Here is a 25,073-nt window from a genome sequence, read left to right on the forward strand (position 1 = left end):
TCAGCAATAAGAATGCATATTGCTCCTGCATATCTTCTAACGCAATTTACGCACTTTCCTTATGTCGTACACTCAATCTCTTCTAATTTTTTTGACATATAGCGAAGAACTTCCCTTGCTACATGTCACTTTCACATCAATATCAGTTTCATTACAATCATAATTATGTCTTCCAATGTTTGTTTGTTTTCATCTTTTCTTAGCAAATTCTATCATGCATACCCACTTTCTTAACTAGCCAGCCCTCACCGTAAGGTGAAACTGTCAATACACACACTGATCGTACAATTTCCGTTCCACACACATTGGAAGCTGTGTTTTACTATTTGGGGAGCAAAATAACTGATGATGGTCGAAGTAGAGAGGATATAAAATTTAGACTGGCAATGGCAAGGAAAGCATTACTGAAGAAGAGAAATTTGTTAACATCGAGTATAGATTTAAGTGTCAGGAAGTCGTTTCTGAAAGTATTTGCATGGAGTGTAGCCATGTATGGAAGTGAAACGTGGACGATAACTAATGTGGACAAGAAGAGAATAGAAGCTTTCGAAATGTGGTGCTACAGAAGAATGCTGAAGATAAGGTGGGTAGGTCACGTAACTAATGAGGAGGTATTGAATACGATTGGGGAGAAGAGGAGTTTGTGGCACAACTTGACCAGAAGAAGGGATCGGTTGGTAGGACATGTTCTGAGGCATCAAGGGATCACCAATTTAGTATTAGAGGGCAGCGTGGAGGGTAAAAATCGTAGAGGGAGACCAAGAGATGAATACACCAAGCAGATTCAGAAGGATGTAGGTTGCAGTAGGTACTGGGAGATGATGAAGCTTGCACAGGATAGGGTACAATGGAGAGCTGCATAAAACCAGTCTCAGGACTGAAGACAACAACAACAACAACAACAACAACAACAACAACACATTAGCAACATTCTTACCGATTTGGAGAAGTAGACAAGCAAATGTTTGTGTTCTCAGGCCTTTTCTCAGTGAATGAAAATATTTTTTCAAATGTCAAATTTGAGCTTAGTGCAATGAGATTACCAATTTCATTCATCTCAGCTTGTGAAAGCAGATTTTCGGCTATAAAATCACAATTAGTGGGGGCGAATGAACTTTGACCATGACCGACTGGGTGACATCAAAGATAAGAAAGAAGCAGCACCAACCGTGTTATTGACATATTAACCGTCGGTTTGGCAGAAAACGAGTTTTATTTGTTTGAAACGTGACTAACTTTAGAGCGTTATTTGCTGATATCTGGGCTGTTTCTGGGGTGATGGTGGTTGGAAACCACAGCATTAGCTGCTCTGTATACAACGGGTGCCACTGTGCGGGCACGAAGTTGGCAGTTTAATAAAGAGTACGCGGTACTGACATTGTAGTGGCGCCCGCACGAGTCGGGCTTCGCTACTCACGTGGAGGCGCGGCGGCAGCGGCGTCGGCTCATGCGTTCCCCACACCCACGCACGCGCACACGCACACGCAGCACTGGCGGACCAGACGGGACTCTGCTCCGCCTGCAACCTCCCGCGGCTGCGGCCACGCGGGGGACGCCGCAGGCTCCCGCCTCGAGCGCAGACTCGCCCGCGTCGCAGGGTTTGCACACTGAGTCCGCCTGACATTCGGCTTTCCGTATCTCAAAAGATTTTTCTTAATTACATACGTTCGTTGACCTCGTGCGGTTACAGCAGTACACATGAAGTACAACAAACTACTCCCTCAGCCACAAAGTAAGGCTGTTCTTGAGTAACACGAAGCGGTGATGAATTCTCAAAATCGCGAATCAGGGAAAATGAAGAAACACGATTGAAGCGAGAAAGCATGTGAAACTTGTCAGACAACGTGGGAGGAACGTGTCTTCACCTACTCTAAGTGTTTAATGTCGACAACTATACTTCACGATATGACATCGCTTTGTTCCAAACACACATTTATCTATGTATCACGGTTTTGAGCAAGAGGAGTGACGTAAGCCTCCGAAAACTGACAATTAGATCCACGGCGGATGAAATGGATCGTATAGCAATAACAAAATAATTTTTCCTACAATTTCGAATTATGGATGAAACTTGGTGCTAACAGCCATTATCAATTTCTTTGCCTCCAACTGGCTCTTCTATTGGGTCACTGGAAATAATATTGCAGCTCTGTCAAATCGTACGAATTTTACGGAATACAGCTTCCGTTAAGTCCTGCCTGTGACGGTATTACTAATTTCTTTAACGCACTGAATTGTCACAGATATTTCGTAATCTTATAAAAATCCTAAAAGCGAATCCTACTGACGAGGTTTTGGTCCTAGAGAGAGAGAGAGAGAGAGAGAGAGAGAGAGAGAGAGAGAGAGAGAGAGAGACTGACTTTTTGCTCTGGAGGCAAAAACAGTTCCAGTCCCCCTCCTTGAGCAGGGTTTTCTTTCCTGTTTTGTTGGTTATCGGAACTGGTAAGCACTTCAAAAATATCCCGTATTGGGAAACCCCTTTGCCACAATCTCTGCTTGCTCTGACTTGGCTGGAAAGAACAGTTATACAATAGCCCGCTCTTCTTTCATGAGTAGATCATCAATAATATCAGTTAAAAATGTTCCAGTCACATTACCGCACATGCTACGAAATGTGAAACTCACTTGCTGTACTGCGGACCGAACTTAACTGGTGACATAATGGAACACAGGTTTCTGAAATTGAAGTTCCATATTATTGTAATTTTTGTATCACAGGTTTCGTGTTATGAAGAAAATAAGTGTTCCACGGAACTGTCGCGTTGAATACATAATGTGTAGTGAGTGAAACTGTACTTTGGAAGCGTTACTTTAAATGTAAGGTTTTCGCTACGAAGACAACCAATCTAGTGGTTACAGGCGTCAACCGCGGTAGCTTATGGTGCTATTTCTCACAATAATATCTGCATGTCAAAAAAACCGTGGTGTTTACTTGTTCAGTAACCGCTAGATATATGTCTCGTGCGATCGTTTTGTTCTTCTCTTGTAGAATCATTTCCTTTTGAAAACTGCTCTGTAGCTGAAATTGACAAACAGCGGCTCAAATGAACACTATTCTCAGCAAGTTCTACACAGCTTGCCGGAAATAATGTCTTACTTCGAGAAACGTTTAGTTTCAGACTAACGGCAGTAGCCTAAAAATCTCAGACTACAAATTTTCAAGACTTCTACCTCGCCTCGAATAGGACTAAACAGCGTCTGACAGAAGCTACTGGAGATCTAGCCTCTATCCCTACGAATGCGTGAAACGTTAGAATATTTCTCGCCAGCAAGCCATTTCCCTTTGGAAATGGCGAAAGTAGTTAGTTGAAGGTCGAGTAACGACAGTACTTACGGGTCGCCAGTAAGAACAATGGAGGAAAGCGTGCCGCTGACGGCACAAACAAGCTGTGAACCACCACTCACCTGCAACAGAAAAAAAAGCAGTACGTCTTAACAGCAGCCAACCAGCAAACACCCACCTACAACACAGTTTTATTTTCAGTCACAATCGAAAACTAACTTTCCAGCGACTACCAGTTTCGAGGTTTGCTATCGCCAGATAGCCACACGTGTATTTGGCTCTTGAGCCGTCTGACGACCTCCTCTTCTGTTGTCTTCCGCAGCTGCATTAGCTGTGTAGGATATGGCCGGTTCCAATAAATACTGTGCTTCCCTCAAGAGCGATGCTTAATGCTTCCTGGTGAATCACTGTGCCTCTAGATATGACTAAGAACTCGTCACTCTTACTACTGCTTCCTGCCACGTAAGCTATGTACTGGAGTAAACAGCGTTGCGATCGCCGTGAAACAGCATGACGTTCATTTACTTGGTTCTAGTACCATTATTTCGTAACGATGTGATGTTGAGCACACTGATAGGAAATGAGTCTTACGACGGTTTTAGACATTAACAGTTACGATAACTTTTTACTGTTGACATGTTACACTTCGTAACGATGATGTGACTAATACTGTACTCAAGTCCTATAACAACGCTATTGTCGCAAACATTGTACAAAGGTACTGATTCTTTAGTAAGCATGATCTGAACATGGTTGTTAAACAGCCGAAATCCATACTCAGCAAATGCTAATCTTATTTTTATTGCTATCAGGAGCACTAAAATTTTTCAATACTAATAAGAAAACTTAGGTTTGCACACACACCACAAACCACCATGGCCGAGCTGGTGAAAGGTTCACCACGAATAATGAAGGGCACACATTCTGCCAACGTCAGAGTTGCTTTATGAGCGCACACGCAGCCCGAAGCGTGTCACTTCTCCATCAGTAGGTGGTCATCGTATTACCTAGCTGTTCGATACTGCTGCTACGCAGAGCGACCAACGACAGCCCACGTCCACACAACACCGACCTCTGCGAACGTAAACCACTTTAAGCATTTCAACGATGATATCAGACTAACAATACCAGCTAGATTCTGAGTAAATAGTAGGGTTACAGAGAAGTTCTGCTTTATGATACAACCTCTTCATCAAAATTAATCACGGGAGCTGTAAGCCAAACGATGTAGTAACATTTAAATTACGTGGAGATCGTTCCGCTAGGTAAAACAGTAGCCTAGGTTTTCAGAGGCTGGGACAGATTTGTCAGTTTGTAGTAGGCCTATTATATGAGCAAGTAGGACCAGCTACAACGCGCCAAAATAACGCAATTTTTGGTTTGTAGTCTGAAGCGATGAAGGTAACGGGTGTACACTGGCAGCAGAAACTGATGGTGAAGGGAACTGTGTAAGAATCTACAGCTGGCGAATAAGTGGCCGGGACAGACTCTCGCCAACACGGCCACTTTAGTATTTGTACAAGACGTTGTAAGTAGGCTGTTTAGGTTTTTATGTTGGTAGCGCCACGTAGTGCTCTGTATGAAAATCGCTGACTGCGCTGTGTGCAGTCTGTGGCTGGCTGGACTCTTTGTTGGAATATTCGCTTGTGTAGTGTTGGGCAGTTGGATGGGAAGAGCGCGTAGCGCTGCGCAGTTGGAGGTGAGCTGCCAGTAGTGGTGGATGTGGGGAGAGAGATGCCAGAGTTTGGAGAGGTTACTGTAAGCGGACGATCTGGACGTGTGTCCGTCAGAAAAAGGAAATTTGTAAGACTGGATGTCATGAGCAGTATATATAGACTTTTGAACACTATTAAGGTGAATACATTGTTTGTTCTCTATCAAAATCTTTCATTTGCTAACTGAGCCTATCAGTAGTTAGTACCTTCAGTAGTTAGAATCTTTCAATCTTTTATTTAGCTGGCAGTATCGGCGCTCGCTGTATTGCAGTAGTTCGAGTCACGAAGATTTTTGTGAGGTAAGTGATTCATGAAAGGTATCGGTTATTATTAGTCAGGGCCATTTTTTGTAGGGATTATTGGAACTCAGACTGCGTTGCGCTAAAATAGTGTGTGTCAGTTAAGACACGATCAGAATGAGTAAAGATAAACAGTCTCAGTACGCTTAGTTTTGGTCAGCTGTTTAGAAATCAAATAACGTAAGAGTTTTTCCAGCACTGGCATTCTTAATTTTCAAAGGGGACATTGCAACGTCACATCGGAACTGGCTGAGAGCCTTGGTTCGACAGAGGGCAGACGCGGACAACATCCATAGTAAGGATGCTTCGACGGTGTGGCACTCGCCGGTTATTTTGCCGGTGGGTTTCTGATGCCTTCAGTGGGATAATTTTTCCAGGCCAGTATTTGGTAAGGGAAAGACCGGGAAATTTTTTCAAATAGGTTCGAAAGACTGAGCATGGCGAAAGCATGCAATCTCTAATTGTAACACAACTAGAAAAACTCACATATCATGTGGTGGTTGACAACTATACTTCTTGTCTGCGACTGGATGAGAGGCTGGGCATGGCGACTGGGAGTCGTGATCTTTATTTATAGGCGTGCTTGACTCCGCTGGAGTAGTACCGTCTGCAAACGAAATCTTAACAGCCCGAGTCATGTACAGACAGCACAGCGAACTTTGCTTTCTAGGTACGTATGTATGCTAAGAAGTAGGAGTTCCATAACATCTTTGAGACACCCTCTCTGTTGACCTTTCAAACATCTGAGATAACATCTGAGAACGTCTCTCCAACATCGTCTCGATCCGTCAATTTTCGGATCGAAAACAGTGGCCCAGAAATACTGATATCTAGAGTGTGCGGATGGAAGACGGGTGCCATGCCTCGAGAAATGTACACACCACTGAAGGGCAGGGCAGCGTTTATTGTTAGGAAAGAGCGCATGTGATACAATGATGTGGAAATGCGCCGCTATTCTGTACAGATAAATGTTCTACCTGCATCATTCACGGCGAAACAAACTGCCGGATTAATTACGGAAGAAAGGACAGAAAAGAAAAACGAAGGAAATTGGAGGGCTGAAGACAGCTAGTGAGAAATAATTGACAAAAGGAACAGCGCTGCCACGGCCGGCACGACGTAATTCTATCCTAGGCTGTATGCATTACGCAGCCGTCGCGCTAGCGACGTCCTGGAGTATAATTAGCGAGACCAGCGTCTTCTAATAATATGCGGTAAGGGACTTCCCCAGAATTTCTCACGGCTACTGGGCAGCTCAGCAGCTCACCGTTACTTGCATCACGCGCGTCACTGCCGTCCGCTGACGTGCTCCTACTGTCCGCCTTGCACAGCGGCGTCATTTGTTGTCCGCCTTTCCTCGAAACTTACTGATGCCCCCGACTAAGGGAACCGACCAGTGGAATGCTGAACGATGACGACTGGCGCGTTAAGCACAGGTACACTGAACTTAGCTCGCATCGAATTTCTGTAACTTTGCACGTTTAAAGTTACTTCTATGTGCTCGCTGCTTAGTTGTGCAGCATTCAAAAAGCGTTACTGGCGCTAAGAGTTTCGAAAGATCGTTCGACACTTTCGTACTAATGCAGTGATACAAGAAAGAATCTTCGGAGCAGAAATGACACATGAATCTTGTGTAGACGTCTATTATTCTATTTAGCATTTAGTTATGTGAGAGTAGGGATTTGCGGGGATACTGTCATATACAAGAGGAGTCTTCGTATTAGGATGCTGTGGAACCTTAGAGAGATCCTTGTGTCTAACTTTATTACACGATAAGGCACCTGCCGATACTCTTTAATCACACTGCGCTCAGCATCGACTTTTTTGGAACAACAACCGATATCGGTCGAACTTCACGAAATTCATCGCTGACCGAAGCAAAACGACACGACATTCTGCAAAGTAATTGCAGACAATCTTGTTTGGTGGTTATTGATTACCAAAAGATGAACGAAATTCGAGGTATTGTGGTTCACTTAAGCATTTAGGAACATTCTAAAAAAATCATCTAACGTAAATTTTCCTCTTATCTTTTTTTACCAACTCCTTTCTTTAATGATCTGTAAACGTACCACTCGACCAATTATGAGCTGTCATTGTTCAAAAATATCGGCGAATGACAGATTAAAATTTGGTAATGACATCTCAACAGCGACTTCTAGTGGCAGTTCTTACAAACTTAAAAAGCGACCACCGCACAACCAGGCGCTCTCACGTATTAGGTGCAGGCACAGTTTTACTACATCAATTGCGAACTTCGAGGAACTAGCTACTTACTGACAGCAGAGGTGGAGAAAATCAGTTCGTAACTACCTAAATTCTTTCATCGTGATTATTTCAACTATCGTGCTTTCAGTACTTTCGCGCAGAATGGCCATTAAAATTAGACTTTAGTCCGAAATATGTTCCATAAAATACAAGTTGATATAGTAGCTACAGGTGTTACAACATGATGTCCATGATGTCGTTTGAACAGTCACGCTATCAGTTAAGAGGTCAATGGGGGGGGGGGGGGGGCGACATCTGCAATGAGACGCACGCGATGTCAGCATTTCTATTAAACTAGGTGTTATATACGAGCCTGCTTCTTAGCAAGTACTTACGACGACGTGGATTCTATGGCGTTTGCTAATTTGCCTTGGTGATTGAGTCTGAAATCGATCGCGGTTGAATGTATGGTCAGAAAGTACACAACTGTTAATCGGAATTTTTTTTTTAGTAAGTGAAGGTGTAACACTCCTGTTGATAAGGTGACTGTTACACAGCTGAGAACCCAAAAGGAGATACATTCATTCATATTCTCTTCGCAGACAGGGCCCTTTTGCTGCACACTGCTAGTTCATACTGCTTGGGAGAAACCCATAAAATAAATCTGTTTAACAGGAGGGGTGGCAGCGCGGAGACGAGGGCTAGTGAGTGAGACACCGTATGTACTAAGTTCAGCCCCATTCACAACCTCTAGTCCACTCGCCTGCTAAGTGGATCGCCGTAAGCAATGTTACCGCGACACAGAAGTTTTCAAAATCACATTCGTACTCACACACCGCGCAGCCCCTAAACGGAGACGCAATACGAGGAACAAAGGACGAGGCAAGTTTCGAAACGCGACTGGCCTACTTGGGGAGTTCTGAAAGGTTAATCGAGTAATGGCCGCAAACAACGCAACGAGAGCTTTAAAAAAAAAAAAAAAACCGTCCCATGTACACACACACACACACACACACACACACACACACACAGACAGACAGACAGAGAGAGAGAGAGAGAGAGAGAGACGCGAAGGAGCGCGCGCGTCAGGCTGGAGCGCATGGGTTAAGTTCCCCCTGGCGTTCAAACGGAAAGGGAAGTAACAAAGATGAAAGTACAGCTGAACGCCTCACGCGGAACACGACACGGGTTTCATACCGCTCGAAAACATGAGCTAAAGCACTTGACGATATCAAGAGGCGGCCGGCTGCAAAATTAAAAAATGGACCCACGGTTCGGAAGCTGCGGCGTTCGTTCGTTGTACACGCGACGCCATCCACTGGGCATCTGTTTTCCACAGTATAATATGTAAGACCATGTTACAGTCAGCATTCCTCTTCTTCCTCCATTTTCCTTCTATGGTCTCGCTTTACTTTCTGAACAGGTGTAGGTGAGTAGCACGCGCTCACTTACGAAAGATAACCGAGGTTCGTTTCGCTGCAGCACCAATACATTAGTGAAAGGCTCTGCTTCGGAATCTTACTAACAAATGCAAACTAACGCTGTCGGTAGTGAGACACATACCACGACCATTAATTATAGTTGTCGCATACGCAAGCGCTAATTATAACACTAGGAGAAGTAAAATCTAGTAACCATTCCCATACACTTCGTTAATACTGGGACCGCCAGCGACCTTTGTCAGCTAATTATTCACTGTTGATGGAGTCAAATCACTGTCAAGTCAGTAACTGTCTGGAAATTTACCATTGGAGAGGAATGTAACGGGCATTTATTTACATCGGATCATCAAATGAAATCAGTTACAAATTTTAGCTGCATTCAGCAGAGTGGGAACTTGTCTGGGCGCATAGAGTAAAAGCCGATGCGAGACTGGTTCAAAATGGTTCAAATACACTATGGAAGTTAACATCTGAAGTCATCAGTCCCCAAGAACTTGGAACTACTTAAACCTATCTAACCTAAGGACATCACACACATCCATGTCCGAAGCAGACTGAAGCGCCTAGAACCGCTCGGCCACAACGGCCGGGACTGTTGGGCATTTCCGCTGTGAACAAGACAATCCTGCTATATTTTCTTGTCACTACTCAGACTCAGAATCGCTCTTTCCTGAACATGTCGGAGCGGTCCCAGAACAAATGTGTATTCGATCATATTAACTTTGTTATGTTAGAAAATGAAAGAAGCACGTATCAGTTTTTAGCGATACAGACCAGAAGCTTTGGTGTCCGGATACTATGTCAGGTGAACCTTAGCCAAACAACGACAACAGCAGATACGTGTGTTGGGTGCCTAGGAACCAGGAACAGCTGAGACACTACAGAGATTCGTACACGGCGCGCAGCCAGGGACTAGCTGCGTAAAGGAAATATCGACAAACGGCGCAAGCAAGGTTGATTGAACACAGAGAGACGAGACTCGACAACTTTATAAGATACTTGCTGACAAACCAGGGACCATCCGTGTATTCATTTTACCAATTTTATATAAGAAACAAAACAAAAGTTAACTGTTTGTAGTGCAATACTGAGAAAAAATCATTTCATGTATTTGTGAAAAGAGCTTTGGTATTATGAAACAGTCGCACAAAGAAATATGCATAATGTACAAATCCATAACTCCAGATTAAGAGGCATAGTATGCAGAATACAAATTCTCTGTAAACTTTAACTCAGAGATTATTAAAAACAATATTTCTAATTAATACCCAGGAGCCACGACGAATAAATTCTTGGTGAGCCCGCCCTTTAGCAAGTGACATTTTCCATGAGAAAAATAGAGAGATGACAAATCCTCTCCGCAGTATGTAACAGACTGCCCTGTGACTTGTTAATTGTAATGGCAAATGCAAGCCTACAATGTAATTCTGTAAACGTCTAATGTTTTCACCTACAGCCGTTGCGCTTTGCAATTTAAAGCTGCTAAAAGCGCTGTCAGGTGACAGGCATTTCCTTAAGTTGACTCGGCAGTGGTAGTGTCTTAGTGGTAAAGAATAAATAAATTAGAACTTTATGCATGACGCGACATTTTTTCACGCATCACAGTGTTTATAATGTCCTATCTATCGTACTGTGTGTCGACAACATCCCGCGGCATATATGGATAACTGACTGTGAAATATGTTGCGACAAGAATTAGCAGCACAGGACTGAAATTTAAACGACATGTATGATGTGGCAGTTTCTCACGTATCTCAATGTTTATGACGTTGTCTTCTGAAGTATAATAGGCAGGTGGTTCTTACCCGAAGGCGAGTGTTGTCTGAATCTAAGGTGTGTGCGTAGGAAGCCCGTCGTTCCAGTGGTTTTAAGAGGAGATGCTGCGCGCGCGCTCACACACACACACACACACACACACACACACACACACACACACACACACGTGTGGCAGCCAAGGCGCATGCGCAGCCCCGGCGCCCCTCTTCCGTTTGTACATGGCAGACTGATGGGAAGGGAGGGCTATTATCTCGAATTACCTGCCACGCGCGGTACTCGGGGAGCGCCAGCTGCCAAAATAAGAAACGCACTCCCTGCGGAGCAGTTGCTCTGGTGGGGCTGTCGCGCCTCGTCTGACGACTGCGGCCGTCACCTGTTCGCTAATCGCACCGCCGGCCTCTGATCCAATCTCGACACACCCAGAGCTAGCCGAGCCTAAGACCAGCTTTGTACCGTGGTTTACGACCATGATGAAACTCATTCTTGACGGGATGACATCGTCCCTTGTAACAGTAACTTCTGGATACACCAAGGAAGTGTTACAGGGACGTTACAGTTCACAATACGTGAGACGATCTAATGGATAGAGTGGGAAGGCTCCGCCAGACTTTGCATATGGCACACGGGCTGGCAGTTGACCATGAACGTGAATTAATTGCTCATAAACGGGTGAAAAACTCTGCTGTCCTATTACAGTACGAACAATAAATCAATGGAATCAGTAACATATCGGAAAAATATCTAGGAGCAACCATCTACAGTAACGAAGTGAAACAGTATAAAAGTAATGGTAGTACAAGAAGTTCCAAGCACTAGTTTCACTGGAAGGATGACAAGGAAAAATACTTTATCCACGAATGACGTGGCTTAAAAATACCACTCGTTCGACCGTTTCTTCAGTATTTCATAACAATCAATGGCATTTACCAGGTAGGATTAATAGAGGAGACAGAGAAGGTCTGAAGAAGAACGGTGCATTTCGTCGTGGGTTATCCGTCTAGTAGGAGCAAGAGCGTTACAGAAGTGCTTATCAATCTCCATTGAAAGACGCCGAAAAGAGGTACTGTCCATTACAGAGAGATTTACTATTAATATTCTGAGAGTACATATTTCAATAAAATTATGAAAATCATTGCTTTATCCCTTATACATATTGCGAAATAGGCACGATGTGAAAATCAGACTAAATCGAGCTCACTCGGACTTTTACCAACAATCATTTCTCCCACGAGCCATACTGTATGTGGAGCAGGAACGGGGAGAAATAATAGTGGCAGTATGCTCTTAATGTACACATGTAGAGCCTCCACATCTTTGCAAACCTTGCTGTTATCGGCGCTACTACCCAAGAAGTTCAAGTTTTCTTCTGTATGTGGCAGTTTTACCTGTAATGAATGCGTATCGTGTAATGGGGAAGAAAATGCTCGTGTGAAACCCCGTAAAAATGCGATCCATTGGACTTATTGGAATATATGTATATTTCAGACCTACTGCAACGAGTTCACCCTAATCAAGCAAAGCACATGAAGTTATGCACTGAAAAGCACGGAGATCATGTTGAAAATATTGTTTATTAACAGTAAAGTGACTAAAATGTGCTTTTATCATTATTTATTGGAATTCCCTATGTAACCAGACTTTATGGGCTACCTGCACAGATGGCGGTAGTATCGTATGCACAAGATAAAAAAGGGAGTTGCACTGGTGGCGCTGTCCTTTGCACTAATGTGAATCACATGAAAAGTTTTTCGATGTATAATGGCTGCAAGATGAGAATTAACAGACTTTGAACTTGGAATGGTAGTGGAGCTAGACGCATGGACCATCCCATATCGGAAATCGTTAGGGAATTGACAGTTTCAAGGCCCACAGTTTCAAGGCCCACAGTTTCAAGGCCCACAGTTTCAAGGTCCGATGATAACGAATTTCGGGCATTACCTCTCACCACGGACAATGCAGTGGCCGACGCCAGTTTAAACATTACAGGAATTAGGTACCCATGCGCCTGTTCCGTTTTCTTGGCCTACGTTCGTGTCTACATCCATATTCTACCACCGCTGTGTGGTACATAACAGAGGGGACTTGCCATTATACTAGTTATAACGACTGTTGTTTAGAATTTTACTGGAAATTTGCCTACTCTCACCTCCCATTCTGTCCACGAGTTGTTTCCATCCATCCATCCATCCATCCATCCATCCATCCATCCATGTTAACAGCATCTATACTCAGCTCATTACGTACGTCTTCATTTCTAATTAGGTATTTATGTGCAGTCCTTCACATTTCTCAAGACTATGTTTTTATGTTCTTGGTGTAGTTAGCTGTGAATATAGCTTAATTATTCGTCGGGGCATTTGAATTTCGAGCGGCGTTGCAGGAGGAGCGCGGGTAACGAAAAGAGGGACGAAGCAACAGCAGAGAGGAGGACCAGCAGTGGCCACTGCTACAGGGCCTTTGCGCCAAGTCAACACACGCCTACAGGGGTTCGTTTAGGTGGGCCGCCATGTTTGGACGGCAGACACACCGCAGCTCTTTAAATAATACAAGCCAGCCGTCGTGTCCTGCAGTGCGCTCTGGACTCCCACCTGGTCTACCTCTCGGTGGACACACGACAAGGGCGGGTAATCGTCCATGGGCTATCAGCGGTTACTGGAGACGCGTCGTCTTTGTTCGGGGATTATTAGTTGTTTTTCTAAGCTTTTGAACACAACAGGCGAGGCAGATACTAGACTGAGCCTAGGGACTGAAAACGGCCAAAAGTATGTGCCTTTCTTATCACAGCCAGGAGCAGAATCCAGTCGCCTTACTTTATCGGTAACAGACAGGCACTTCACGCTTTGTATTAAATTATCCATACCGAAACAGTTGACTATAGCTTAAGGTGTTTTGCAGAAATTAAAATGAAGTACCTTTATGTCGATGCACAAGGACATGAAACCTACAGCAGGTCACTAAAACTGCGCGTGCGTGTGTAGGAAGAGAGCAATCTGTCCCGAACAAAGGTTGGCGGAAATCATAGCGATTCCTCCCCCCCCCCCCCCCCCCCTCAGTGCGTCCAGGGGCCGCCTTTGTCGTCCAAAACTTCGTTTATTTTCCTTAGGATTGACGCATCTAAGTGCTCAAGAGGCTGCTCCGAAATAGACTAAAGGATCCGATATGTGATCACTGGTGTCAATCACAATCAGCAACTGTCGTGAAGTATTTTTTGGCATCAGTTTATCCCTATAACGATCCCATAACCCTAGCTGAATGAAAAGCGGATGCCATATTAGATTTGCTGGAAGAACCCCACGGAGTTCGTTCACAAAACCATCGTTTGGGCAATTCCTGAGTATTATTAGACTGTGTGGGACCTACGCAAAGATGCATTAAAGGAGAGGGAAAGACAAAAGTGGGTATCTACGCGCTTCGTCACGTGTCCGGTTTGTCTGAGTGACGGTGTTTTGTAAGAGACCACATGGGAATCGGATTTTTGTAATATTTATGCTACACGGAGGTTAGAAATAGAGTATCACTCTCCAAAAGTAGTTCGATGCAAATCTTAGAAAATGTGAGCAAATCTACTTTGAAGTTTTCAGAGTGTCGTTAATACCCCCAAAGAAAGGTAGAGTGGTAATGTAGCATTCTGATAGAAAGTCTGTCTACCACGTAGAGGTCTTCGATTCCCAGCTGATGCAAATTTTTAAACTAGTGCATGTTCTATGAGCATTTCTGTGAAGCATAAAATAGAAAAAGATGAAAAATCATTAGCTCTCGTGAATGGTAATCGTTTGATTGCTAGACTGTCTCGTTTCGATCTTTTTTTTTGTTTTTCTATTCTTACCGAATACTTTCGCAATTTATATATAAAAGTCATCAAATACAGGGTGGCGCAGATAAAAGTACCCCGTTTAAGTACAGAGGAAACGCAGCGAAATTACAGAAACGAATAGTTGAAATGGACTTGTCATTTATTTACAGTGAAAAATACATTTATATAAGATGTTGGAAGTGACCCCCAAGCAACATCCATACACAGCTGTGCACGTCTAAGCGTATTCAGATACACCCGACCCTAAGTTCGGATATCGATGGCGGCAAATTCTCAACTGATTTTTTCTTTCAGTTCCTGTATTATGTACGGATTTGTTTCATAGACCTTGCTCTTCAAGTGTCCCGACAGTAAAAAATGATACGTTACATTCGGCGAGCGTGGTGGCCATAAATGTTTGCTGACAGTTCGTCCCTTAGTGAAGTCATGGACTCGTTCCAGGGATACCATAGACGTGCTGCACATTGCACCACCTTGCTGGAAGAAGCAGTATTCTCTTACATATTCAGTGAGTTGCGCACAAAATTTATCAAAAATCTCCATATACGCAACCGTGTTTAGGATAGTGACAAAAATATGAATACAATGATGTACGTTCCTGTTACACCGCACCAAACGCCTATTTTTTCACAATGGAGGGATTGCTGACACAGAATGTTAGGGTTTTCCGTTGTCCAGTACCTCGTTTCTGTGAATTCGCCTGACCGGAAAGATGAAACCATGCTTCATTTCTTATGATGTAATGGAAACGGTGCAACAAACCATGACTGATGTTATTCAAAACCCACGAGCTGTAATCTACACGTTTCTGTCATCCTCCTCAATTGCTCCACAACCGTCACACGATATGGCTTCAAATTAAGATTTTTCAACATCCGCTGGCAACCCCTCCTACGTACACACGCCAGTCCGGCTAAATTGCGTGTAAACTGCATTGGGCTCTGAAAAATTCTTCGGCGAATGTCTGCAATTAACTTCTGGTGTGCGAACTGAAATAATTCTTCGTCATTTTACATTTCGCACAGATACGCAGGTGCGCCAATTTTCATACAGTCTCTGCATTGTCTGCTGGTAGCCCTCCAACCGGAAACTTTACCACGAAAATTTCGCGGGTTTCCTTAATCGAATCCGTTTCCACATATGCTTCTACAGGTTCAACTCCTTCTTCTGTCTTTCCAGACTGCAAAGAGAAACGTCTAACCTGCAATGCTGACAGAAGAATGCTAACGACCTATTATAGCATAAAACTGTTCACTGTTATAGCTGTTCATTCCAGAAGTCGAAATATTACATTAGCAGTGAAAGGAGAGGCGGGCTACTTTAACTGCGCCACCCTGCATGTACGAGGTGCATTCAAGTTCTAAGGCCTCCGATTTTTTTTCTAGTTAACTACTCACCCGAAATCGATGAAACTGGCGTTACTTCTCGACGTAATCGCCCTGCAGACGTACACATTTTTCACAACGCTGACGCCACGATTCCATGGCAGCGGCGAAGGCTTCTTTAGGAGTCTCTTTTGACCACTGGAAAATCGCTGAGGCAATAGCAGCACGGCTGGTGAATGTGCGGCCACAGAGAGTGTCTTTCATTGTTGGAAAAAGCCAAAAGTCACTAGGAGCCAGGTCAGGTGAGTAGGGAGCATGAGGAATCACTTCAAAGTTGTTATCACGAAGAAACTGTTGCGTAACGTTAGCTCGATGTGCGGGTGCGTTGTCTTGGTGAAACAGCACACGCGCAGCCCTTCCCGGACGTTTTTGTTGCAGTGCAGGAAGGAATTTGTTCTTCAAAACATTTTCGTAGGATGCACCTGTTACCGTAGTGCCCTTTGGAACGCAATGGGTAAGGATTACGCTCTCGCTGTCCCAGAACATGGACACAATTTTTTCAGCACTGGCGGTTACCCGAAATTTTTTTGGTGGCGGTGAATCTGTGTGCTTCCATTGAGCTGACTGGCGCTTTGTTTCTGGATTGAAAAATGGCATCCACGTCTCATCCATTGCCACAACCGACGAAAAGAAAGTCCCATTCATGCTGTCGTTGCGCGTCAACATTGGTTGGCAACATGCCACACGGGCAGCCATGTGGTCGTCCGTCAGCATTCGTGGCACCCACCTGGATGACACTTTTCGCATTTTCAGGTCGTCATGCAGGATTGTTTGCACAGAACCCACAGAAATACCAACTCTGGAGGCGATCTGTTCAACAGTCATTCGGCGATCCCCCAAAACAATTCTCTCCACTTTCTCGATCTTGTCGTCAGACCGGCTTGTGGGAGCCCGAGGTTGTTTCAATTTGTTGTCACACGATGTTCTGCCTTCATTAAACTGTCGCACCCACGAACGCACTTTCGACACATCCATAACTCCATCACCACATGTCTCCTTCAACTGTCGATGAATTTCAATTGGTTTCACACCACGCAAATTCAGAAAACGAATGATTGCACGCTGTTCAAGTAAGGAAAACGTCGCCATTTTAAGTATTTAAAACAGTTGTCATTCTCGCCGCTGGCGGTAAAATTCCATCTGCCGTACGGTGCTGCCATTTCTGGGACGTATTGACAATGAAAGCAGCCTCATTTTAAAACAGTGTGCATGTTTCTATCTCTTTCCAGTCTGGAGAAAAAAATCGGAGGCCTTAGAACTTGAATGCACCTCGTACTAAATAACTCCTATCTAGTGGCGATTTTTACGAAAAATGCACCTATTCTTATTTTTAATTGCATGTGGCACACAGAAATCCAGTTCTCACAGCAAATTACCAATATTATATAAAAATTGTCAATAGGGATTGTTTAAATTTAAAAAAATTAAAATTTTTCATTCTTCACGGAAATCCTCGTGGAACGTTCAGTTTTGTTTAAAAATATTCAGTGGTCCAGAATCCAACCTGAGTCCCCAAGGTGGCAACAGACCATTTTCCCATAGACAGACAGCCTGTCAAAGTTATACCGGCGATTTAGGGTATTAAAGAAGCTCAGCATACTTTCTAAGTCGATTTTCTTGAGAATTTCTGAGAGTCGCATAGAACATCTTTGGACGATTTATATTTGATATATACCAAAAAAAAGGGAGGGTAGAACGGAAGGGTAGAACGGAAGGGTAGAACGGAAGGGTAGAACGGAAGGTGGGGTCTCCTCCTCTGATATGCTCAACGATCTGCAGGACAAGTGCTGTTCATCGGCGAGAACATTCCCGACAAAATTAGAGACCACACAGCTCGAATTACTGAAACAAGCAACGCTGCTTCCTTCAATATACATCTCGCGTGATAGCATGACAACAAACTTAGAAGTTCATTCTTTGCTGCATTCGTTCTTAAGCTAATGGGAAACTGCTGTAAGCACAATATTCTTCCACATTACGGCATAGTAAATGTGACAGTTATCTCCTCACAAGTCTGGAAAGCGGCAAGCCCGTCGGCTGGCCTCTTTTCATTTATTACTTTAATTACGCAACTATGGGGGGGTTGAATCAGTTTAATAAGGATCATGACATCACGTGATTGTTGTGTGTTTATCTTACTTTCTGGTCTTAACCTTTTATAATCTAAGGTGATTCTGTGTACGTTAATTTGTTTTATGGGCTTCCTTCGAAAGTGACGAGTGCTGAGAATATGAGACAGGCGACATGTAGCGAGGCCCGGCAAAACGAGCTATAAGAGGCCATGGGCACGCCAGCCTTCGCAGAAACAGAGGAGAAGAAACTGCAGATAAGGCGTCCTCGCCGTGTCGAGGGATGAAAGTCGCTTTGTCGCACAGAATGCAAGCAGAAAAGCCATTGTCCGCTTATAGGACAGTCTACGGGTCGCTCGAGACAAAAAAAGCCTTCGCTCCAGAAGACGGAACTCTTCCAGCGTGTCAAGCGTTAATAGCTTGTTAAGAGAGACACTTGGGCAGATAAGCATCTCTTGGCTTTCATAAAAATTTGACAAACAGCTCTGACCTGCTTAATGTTCGGACGTGGGAGCAAAGTTGGGAACTAGTGTCACAGAAAGTATTCTTAACATTTTCATGGGACCCGTAATGCGAGGCTAGTTGACGGCTGAATCAGCACCGATTGGCTTGTTAGACGATGACGTGAGGAGGATGTAACACTTGGCGGGAAGCTTTTAAGGAAAGAGGGGACAAATTTCAGTTCATTGGCTTTTCGACATTTCGCCGTTTCGTAGCGCGATATATTGTAAAAGAAATAGTTATGCCGTTGCCGGGCGGTAATAATTTCTTTAGAGAATTCGTGGACGCCTTTTGTTGGCGGGAGACGGGAGCAAAGCGGTTGTGACAGTCTTCAGAAATATCAGAATGGCAGTAACTGAGGAGATGATGAAAGGAGAAGTTACAGACAGAAGCAGATGAAGTCGCCGAGTCGCTTACAGCTGCGGCGTGTTGGGACAAGCCAGAGTATTTTAGCTCAGTTTCAAGATAGCTTTCATTGCCTCACACTCGTCAGTGCTTCCTCATCTTTAAGATTCCTCGGTTATGGTTCCTGACATATTATGATGGCCACAGTCAGGTTATGGTACCTTTCACACGAAGATATGCGAGATTTTAAGAAAATCCACCTTATTCGTTAACTCTGCCAACTCTTAGATCTTTAGATAGCAGTTCTCATCCACAAAGTACATCTCTGTAAAGCGCATGCCAATGTAATTGTTTTTTATTGCATTATAATCGATGTGTGTTTTATAGTATACCATAGTGTACTACTTAATTTTGAGTTTATTATTACATCCATATGATGTCAATTACCCACCTTTTAGACTCACTGCTAGCACTTACAAAAAATTAAAGCGTTAATAATTACGTTGTGCATACTAAATAAAGCACTGAATCTCATGTGTATGATTAATTCAGATTCAGTTAGATTTCATTTACACTCACCAGCGTTTAGCACAAGGTCTGACACACATTGACCCAACGTATGGTCGACTTTTTTTTGTGGTTTTAGGGCGCAAAACTTCTATGGTCATTAGCGCCCAGCCCGTGACGTAGAAAACAGGAAAAAAACGAAATTTAAAATCAGCAGCAATGGGAACAAAGTCATAAAATTCGAGAAACTAAAGGCAGAAGGAATGCTTAAAAATCCACTATAGAAAGGGGTTGGTTGTCCCCAAAAAAAGCTTCAAATGACTGACGTCATTTCACTGCCACTAATAAACTGTAGAACGCGGTCAGCTGAGCGCGTGTCATCTGCTAAAATCGACGATAGATCAGGCGATAGCTGTAGACGGGAGCGTAACGGATTAAAATAGGGGCATTCAATTAAAAGGTGTCTGACCGTCCACAGCTGAGAGCAGTGGGGACAGAGTGGGGGAGGATCACCGCTTAAAAGATGTCGATGGCTAAAAAGACAGTGCCCTATCCGGAGTCTAGCTAAAATTACCTCCTCCCGACGACGCGTTCAGGAGGAAGAGGTCCAAGCGCAAGGAAGGGCTTTCACTTCCCGCAATTTATTATGGGGAAGTGTTGACCAATGCGCATGCCATAAATGAGCAACTTGGCGACATAAACCGCTCCGTAGATCGGTAAACGGAAGAGACTGAATAGCTGGCCGAGGAAGAGAGACTGCAGCCTTGGCCGCTATATCGGCCGCCTCATTCCCACAGATACCAGCGTGTCCCGGGAGCCAGAGGAACGCCACTGAGACGCCCCCCAGGTGGAGCAAGCGCAGACAGTCCTGAATCCGGTGGACCAGAGGGTGCACAGGGTAAAGAGCTTGGAGACTTAGGAGAGAGCTGAGAGAATCTGAGCAGATTACGTACTGTATCCGCTGATGGCGGCGGATGTAGTGGACAGCCTGGAGAACAGCGTAAAGCTCCGCAGTATAAACCGAACACTGGTCGGGAAGCCGGAAGTGATTTGGGGTGTCGCCAACAATATAGGCACTCCCTACACCTAACGATGTTTTCGAGCCGTCGGTGTAAATAAATGTGGCTTCCGTCATTTGTGCACATAGAGCAGCAAATGCCCGACGGTAAACAAGTGTAGGGGTACCATCCTTGGGAAATTGACATAGGTCTCTGAGCAAGTCGATCCGGGGACGGAGCCAAGGCGGTGCTGTACCCCAAGTTGTCAAGAAGGTTTTAGGAAAGCGGAAGGAAAGAGAATGGAGCAGTTGACGGAAGCGGACTCCCGGGGGTAGGAGGGAGGAGGAGCGGCCTGCATACCCGACATCAAAGGAGGCGTCGAAAAAAAGGTCATGGGCTGGATTAGCAGGCATGGAAGACAGATGGCTAGCATAACGACTCAGAAGGACTGCCCGCCGATTGGACAGCGGAGGTTCAGCAGTCTCAGCATAAAGGCTTTCCACAGGGCTGGTGTAAAAAGCTCCAGACACTAAACGTAATCCACGGTGGTGGACAGAGTCGAGACGCCGAAGAATAGAGGGCCGAGCAGAGGAGTAGACTATGCTTCCATAATCCAATTTCGAGCGCACTAAGGCGCGATAGAGGCGGAGAAGGACCACTCGGTCCGCTCCCCAGGAGGTACCATTCAGGACACGGAGGGTGTTAAGGGAACGTAGACAGCGAGCCGAAAGATAGGAAACGTGGGAGGACCAGCACAGTTTTCTGTCAAACATAAGACCCAAGAATTTAGCGACGTCGGAAAACGGAAGGTTGACAGGACCTAGATGTAAGGAGGGCGGAAGAAACTCCTTACGTCGCCAAAAATTAACACAACCGGTCTTACTGGGTGAGAAACGGAAGCCGGTTTCGATGCTCCACGAGTGGAGGCGATCGAGACATCCTTGAAGACGTCTTTCAAGAAGGCTGGTCCGTTGAGAGCTGTAGTAGATCGCAAAATCGTCCACAAAGAGGGAGCCCGAGACATCAGGAAGGAGACAATCCATAATTGGATTAATGGCGATTGCAAACAGTACAACACTCAGCACGGAGCCCTGGGGTACCCCGTTTTCTTGGGAGAAAGTACGGGAGAGAGTAGTGTTCACCCGCACCCTAAATGTGCGCTCTGCCATAAATTCGCGAAGAAAAAGGGGCAGCCGGCCTCGAAAGCCCCAAGAGAACAGTGTGCGGAGGATGCCTGTCCTCCAACAGGTATCGTATGCTCTCTCCAGATCAAAAAATATTGCTACCGTTTGGCGTTTCCGGAGAAAATTGTTCATGATGTAAGTGGAGAGAGCAACAAGATGGTCAACGGCAGAACGATGCTTTCGGAATCCGCATTGGGCTGGTGTTAAAAGACTGCGGGATTCCAGCCACCAAGCTAAACGGTAATTCACCATACGCTCCAAAACCTTACAGACACTACTCGTGAGAGAAATGGGGCGATAGCTAGAGGGGAGATGTTTGTCCTTTCCAGGTTTTGGAACGGGAACGACAATAGCTTCCCGCCATCGCCTGGGAAAGGTACTGTCGGTCCAAATTCGATTATAAAGGCGAAGGAGGTAACGCAGGCTATGGGTTGATAAATGCAGCAACATTTGGACATGGATACCATCCGGTCCTGGGGCGGAGGAGCGAGAAGAAGAGAGGGCATGTCGGAGTTCCCGCATGGAGAAAACAGTATTGTAGCTTTCGTGATTTTGAGAGGAGAAAGCAAGATGTCACACTTCCGCTGCACGTTTCTTCGGGAGAAGCGCTGGCGGGTAATTTGAAGAGCTCGAAATCTCAGCAAAGTGCTGACCCAATGAGTTAGAAATTGCGACGGGGTCCACTAAGGTATCATGCGCGACAGTGAGCCCAGAGACCGGGGAGAAACTAGGCGCGCCTGAGAACCGTCGAAGCCGACTCCAAACTTCCGAGGAGGGAGTGAAGGTGTTAAATGAGCTAATAAAGAATTTCCAGCTTGCCTTCTTGCTATCGCGGATGACACGACGGCATCGCGCACGGAGCTGCTTATATCGGATACAGTTGGCCAAAGTTGGATGGTGACGGAAAATGCGAAGAGCACGTCGCCGCTCACGTATTGCGTCACGGCATGCCTCGTTCCACCAAGGAACTGGGGGGCGCCGGGGCAATTCGGAGGTGCGTGGTATTGAACGTTCCGCAGCTGTGAGAATAACGTCGGTAACATGTGTGACCTCATCGTCGACGCTGGGAAAGCGACGGTCATCAAATGTCGCTAGAGACGAAAAAAGTGTCCAATCGGCTTGGGCAAACTTCCAGCGTCGCGAGCGCATATATGGCAGTTGAGGCTGCAGTCTAAGAACACATGGAAAGTGGTCACTGGAGTGTGTATCATCAAGGGCGAACCATTCGAAGCGCCGAGCTAGCGGAACAGTACCGACCGCAAGGTCCAAATCAGATAAATTTGCCGTGGAGGCAGACAAAAATGTGGGGACCCCAGTGTTGAGGCAGACTAGATCCGCTTGGTGGAAGACGTCTAGCAATAGTGAGCCACGTGGACAAGGATGTGGAGATCCCCAAAGCGGGTGGTGGGCATTGAAGTCCCCAACCAGCAAATAGGGGGGTGGAAGCTGATCAAGAAGATGAAGGAGATCAGCTCGTGCCATTGGTGTAGACGATGGAATGTATACCGTACAAAGAGAGAACGTGTATCCAGAAAGGGAAAGACGGACGGCGACAGCTTGGAAGGAACTGTTTAAGGGGATTGGGTGATAATGGAGAGTATCATGGAGCAGAATTATGAGTCCTCCATGGGCTGGAGTGCCTTCAACAGAGGGGAGGTCATACCGGACGGACTGAAAATGAGGGAGAACAAAGCGGTCATGGGGACGCAGCTTTGTTTCCTGAAGACAGAAGATGACCGGCGAGTAGGATCGTAAGAGGATCGACAATTCATCCCGATTGGCGCGAATGCCGCGGATATTCCAGTGGATAATGGACATAGGGTGAACAGAAAATGGAGGAACGTGACCAAGGGTGCTGTCAACTCAACGACTGCTCAGAGCTTGCGACCGGCAGCATGGAGTGGCATTCAGTCGAAGGCAGAAGATCCTGATCCATAGGTTGGTCAGGAGCAGCTCCTGCCACCAACGATCGGCCAGTTGACCGGCCACCAGCAGTGCGCCTCGGCGACACAGAAGATGGCCGAGGGCGATTTCCGCCAGGTGGTGCTGTAGATGGGACACGCCTTGGCGGAGAAGGAGAGGAACTGTGTTTCTTCGTAGCCTTCTTGGAAGTATGATGTTTAGATGAAGGAGGAACCGATGGTTGTGAAGTTGCAGTACGTAAAAACTCTTCACGAGAATGCTCTTTTTTCGAAGACTTGGCGTCTGACTTTTGGGCTCGAGATTTAGCAGAACCCGACGAAGGGTGAGCCATAGGGTGGGCAGGCGAAAGTGGTGAGGTTGAACGGGCGATCTTTGCGCTGGCCGATCTGACGACCGTGGTACTAAATGTGAGGTCGCAAGTCTGCGTGGCCGCCTCCTTTGTTGGCCGAGGAGAAGCAAGGACAGTGCTGTAGTTTCCTTTCTGAGGCACGGCGGGCTGTCGACTGGCGAGTAACTTTCGAGCAGCAAAGGTCGACACCTTTTCCTTTACTCTGATTTCCTGGATGAGCTTTTCGTCCTTAAAAATGGGGCAATCTCGAGAGGAAGCAGCGTGGTCACCCATACAGTTGATGCAGCGAGGGGATGGAGGTGGACAAGCACCCTCATGGGCATCCTTGCCACACGTAACACATTTGGCCGGATTGGAACAGGACTGGCTGGTGTGATTGAACCGCTGACATCGATAGCAACGCGTAGGGTTTGGGACATAAGGGCGAACGGAAATTATCTCATAGCCTGCTTTGATTTTTGATGGGAGTTGAACTTTGTCAAATGTCAAGAAGACAGTGCGGGTTGGAATGATGTTCAAGTCAACCCTTTTCATAACCCGATGAACAGCCGTGACGCCCTGGTCAGACAGGTAGTGCTGAATTTCTTCGTCAGACAATCCATCGAGGGAGCGTGTATAAACGACTCCACGCGAGGAATTTCAGGTACGGTGCGGTTCCACCCGGACAGGGAAGGTATGGAGCAGAGAAGTACGCAGCAATTTTTTAGCCTGGAGGGCACTGTGTGTTTCTAACAACAGGGTGCCATTCCGTAATCTGGAACAATACTTTACAGGACCCGCAATTGCGTCGACACTTTTCTGAATAATGAAAGGGTTGACCGTGGAAAAGTCGTGACCTTCGTCAGACCGAGAAACAACAAGGAACTGTGGCAACGATGGAAGAACCGTCTGTGGCTGAGACTCAGTGAACTTACGTTTGTGAGCAGACATAGTGGAAGGTGAGGAAACCATTGCGGAAGAATCTCCCATGATTACCGGCGTCTCCGATGGCGCGCTCCTCCCTTGTGGGGGCCCTCACCGAGGGCACACCCGCCTTAGGTGATTGTTCACACCTCAGGTCACACCTCCCGACAAACGGACGGAGGGACCAATCGGCACTTTCGGAAGGTATCAGCTCGGGTAATCACCCCTCCCTGGGCCTGGCCGTTACCAGGGGGTACGTACGTGTCCTACCTGTCTACCCGGGGCGGGGAATTACGCGTTACCCCGTCACCGGCTACGCATGGAAGTGCGTGGGTCGGCCTTCAGACACGCACAGGGAGGAAAAAAGAGAAA

General features: G+C 45.7%; 2 protein-coding genes across 2 annotated transcripts in view; both read right to left on the minus strand.

Moving 5' to 3' along the window:
- Positions 1-1,472, minus strand: part of LOC124788244 (zinc finger protein jing) — a 214,550-nt gene extending 213,078 nt beyond the window's left edge. Inside the window, exon 1 of the mRNA XM_047255427.1 lies at positions 1,418-1,472. Within this exon, the coding sequence (XP_047111383.1) occupies positions 1,418-1,449 (32 nt within the window). The 5' untranslated portion in view covers positions 1,450-1,472. The remainder of the gene's footprint in view (positions 1-1,417) is intronic.
- A 1,840-nt stretch (positions 1,473-3,312) lies between these two features.
- The window catches only part of LOC124788245, a 460,001-nt gene continuing 438,240 nt past the window's right edge, over positions 3,313-25,073 (minus strand). The window contains exon 2 of the mRNA XM_047255431.1: positions 3,313-3,405. Coding sequence (XP_047111387.1) covers positions 3,402-3,405 — 4 coding nt within the window. The 3' untranslated portion in view covers positions 3,313-3,401. The remainder of the gene's footprint in view (positions 3,406-25,073) is intronic.

The sequence above is a fragment of the Schistocerca piceifrons genome, chromosome 3, assembly GCF_021461385.2.
Source record: "Schistocerca piceifrons isolate TAMUIC-IGC-003096 chromosome 3, iqSchPice1.1, whole genome shotgun sequence".
Lineage (NCBI taxonomy): Eukaryota > Metazoa > Arthropoda > Insecta > Orthoptera > Acrididae > Schistocerca > Schistocerca piceifrons.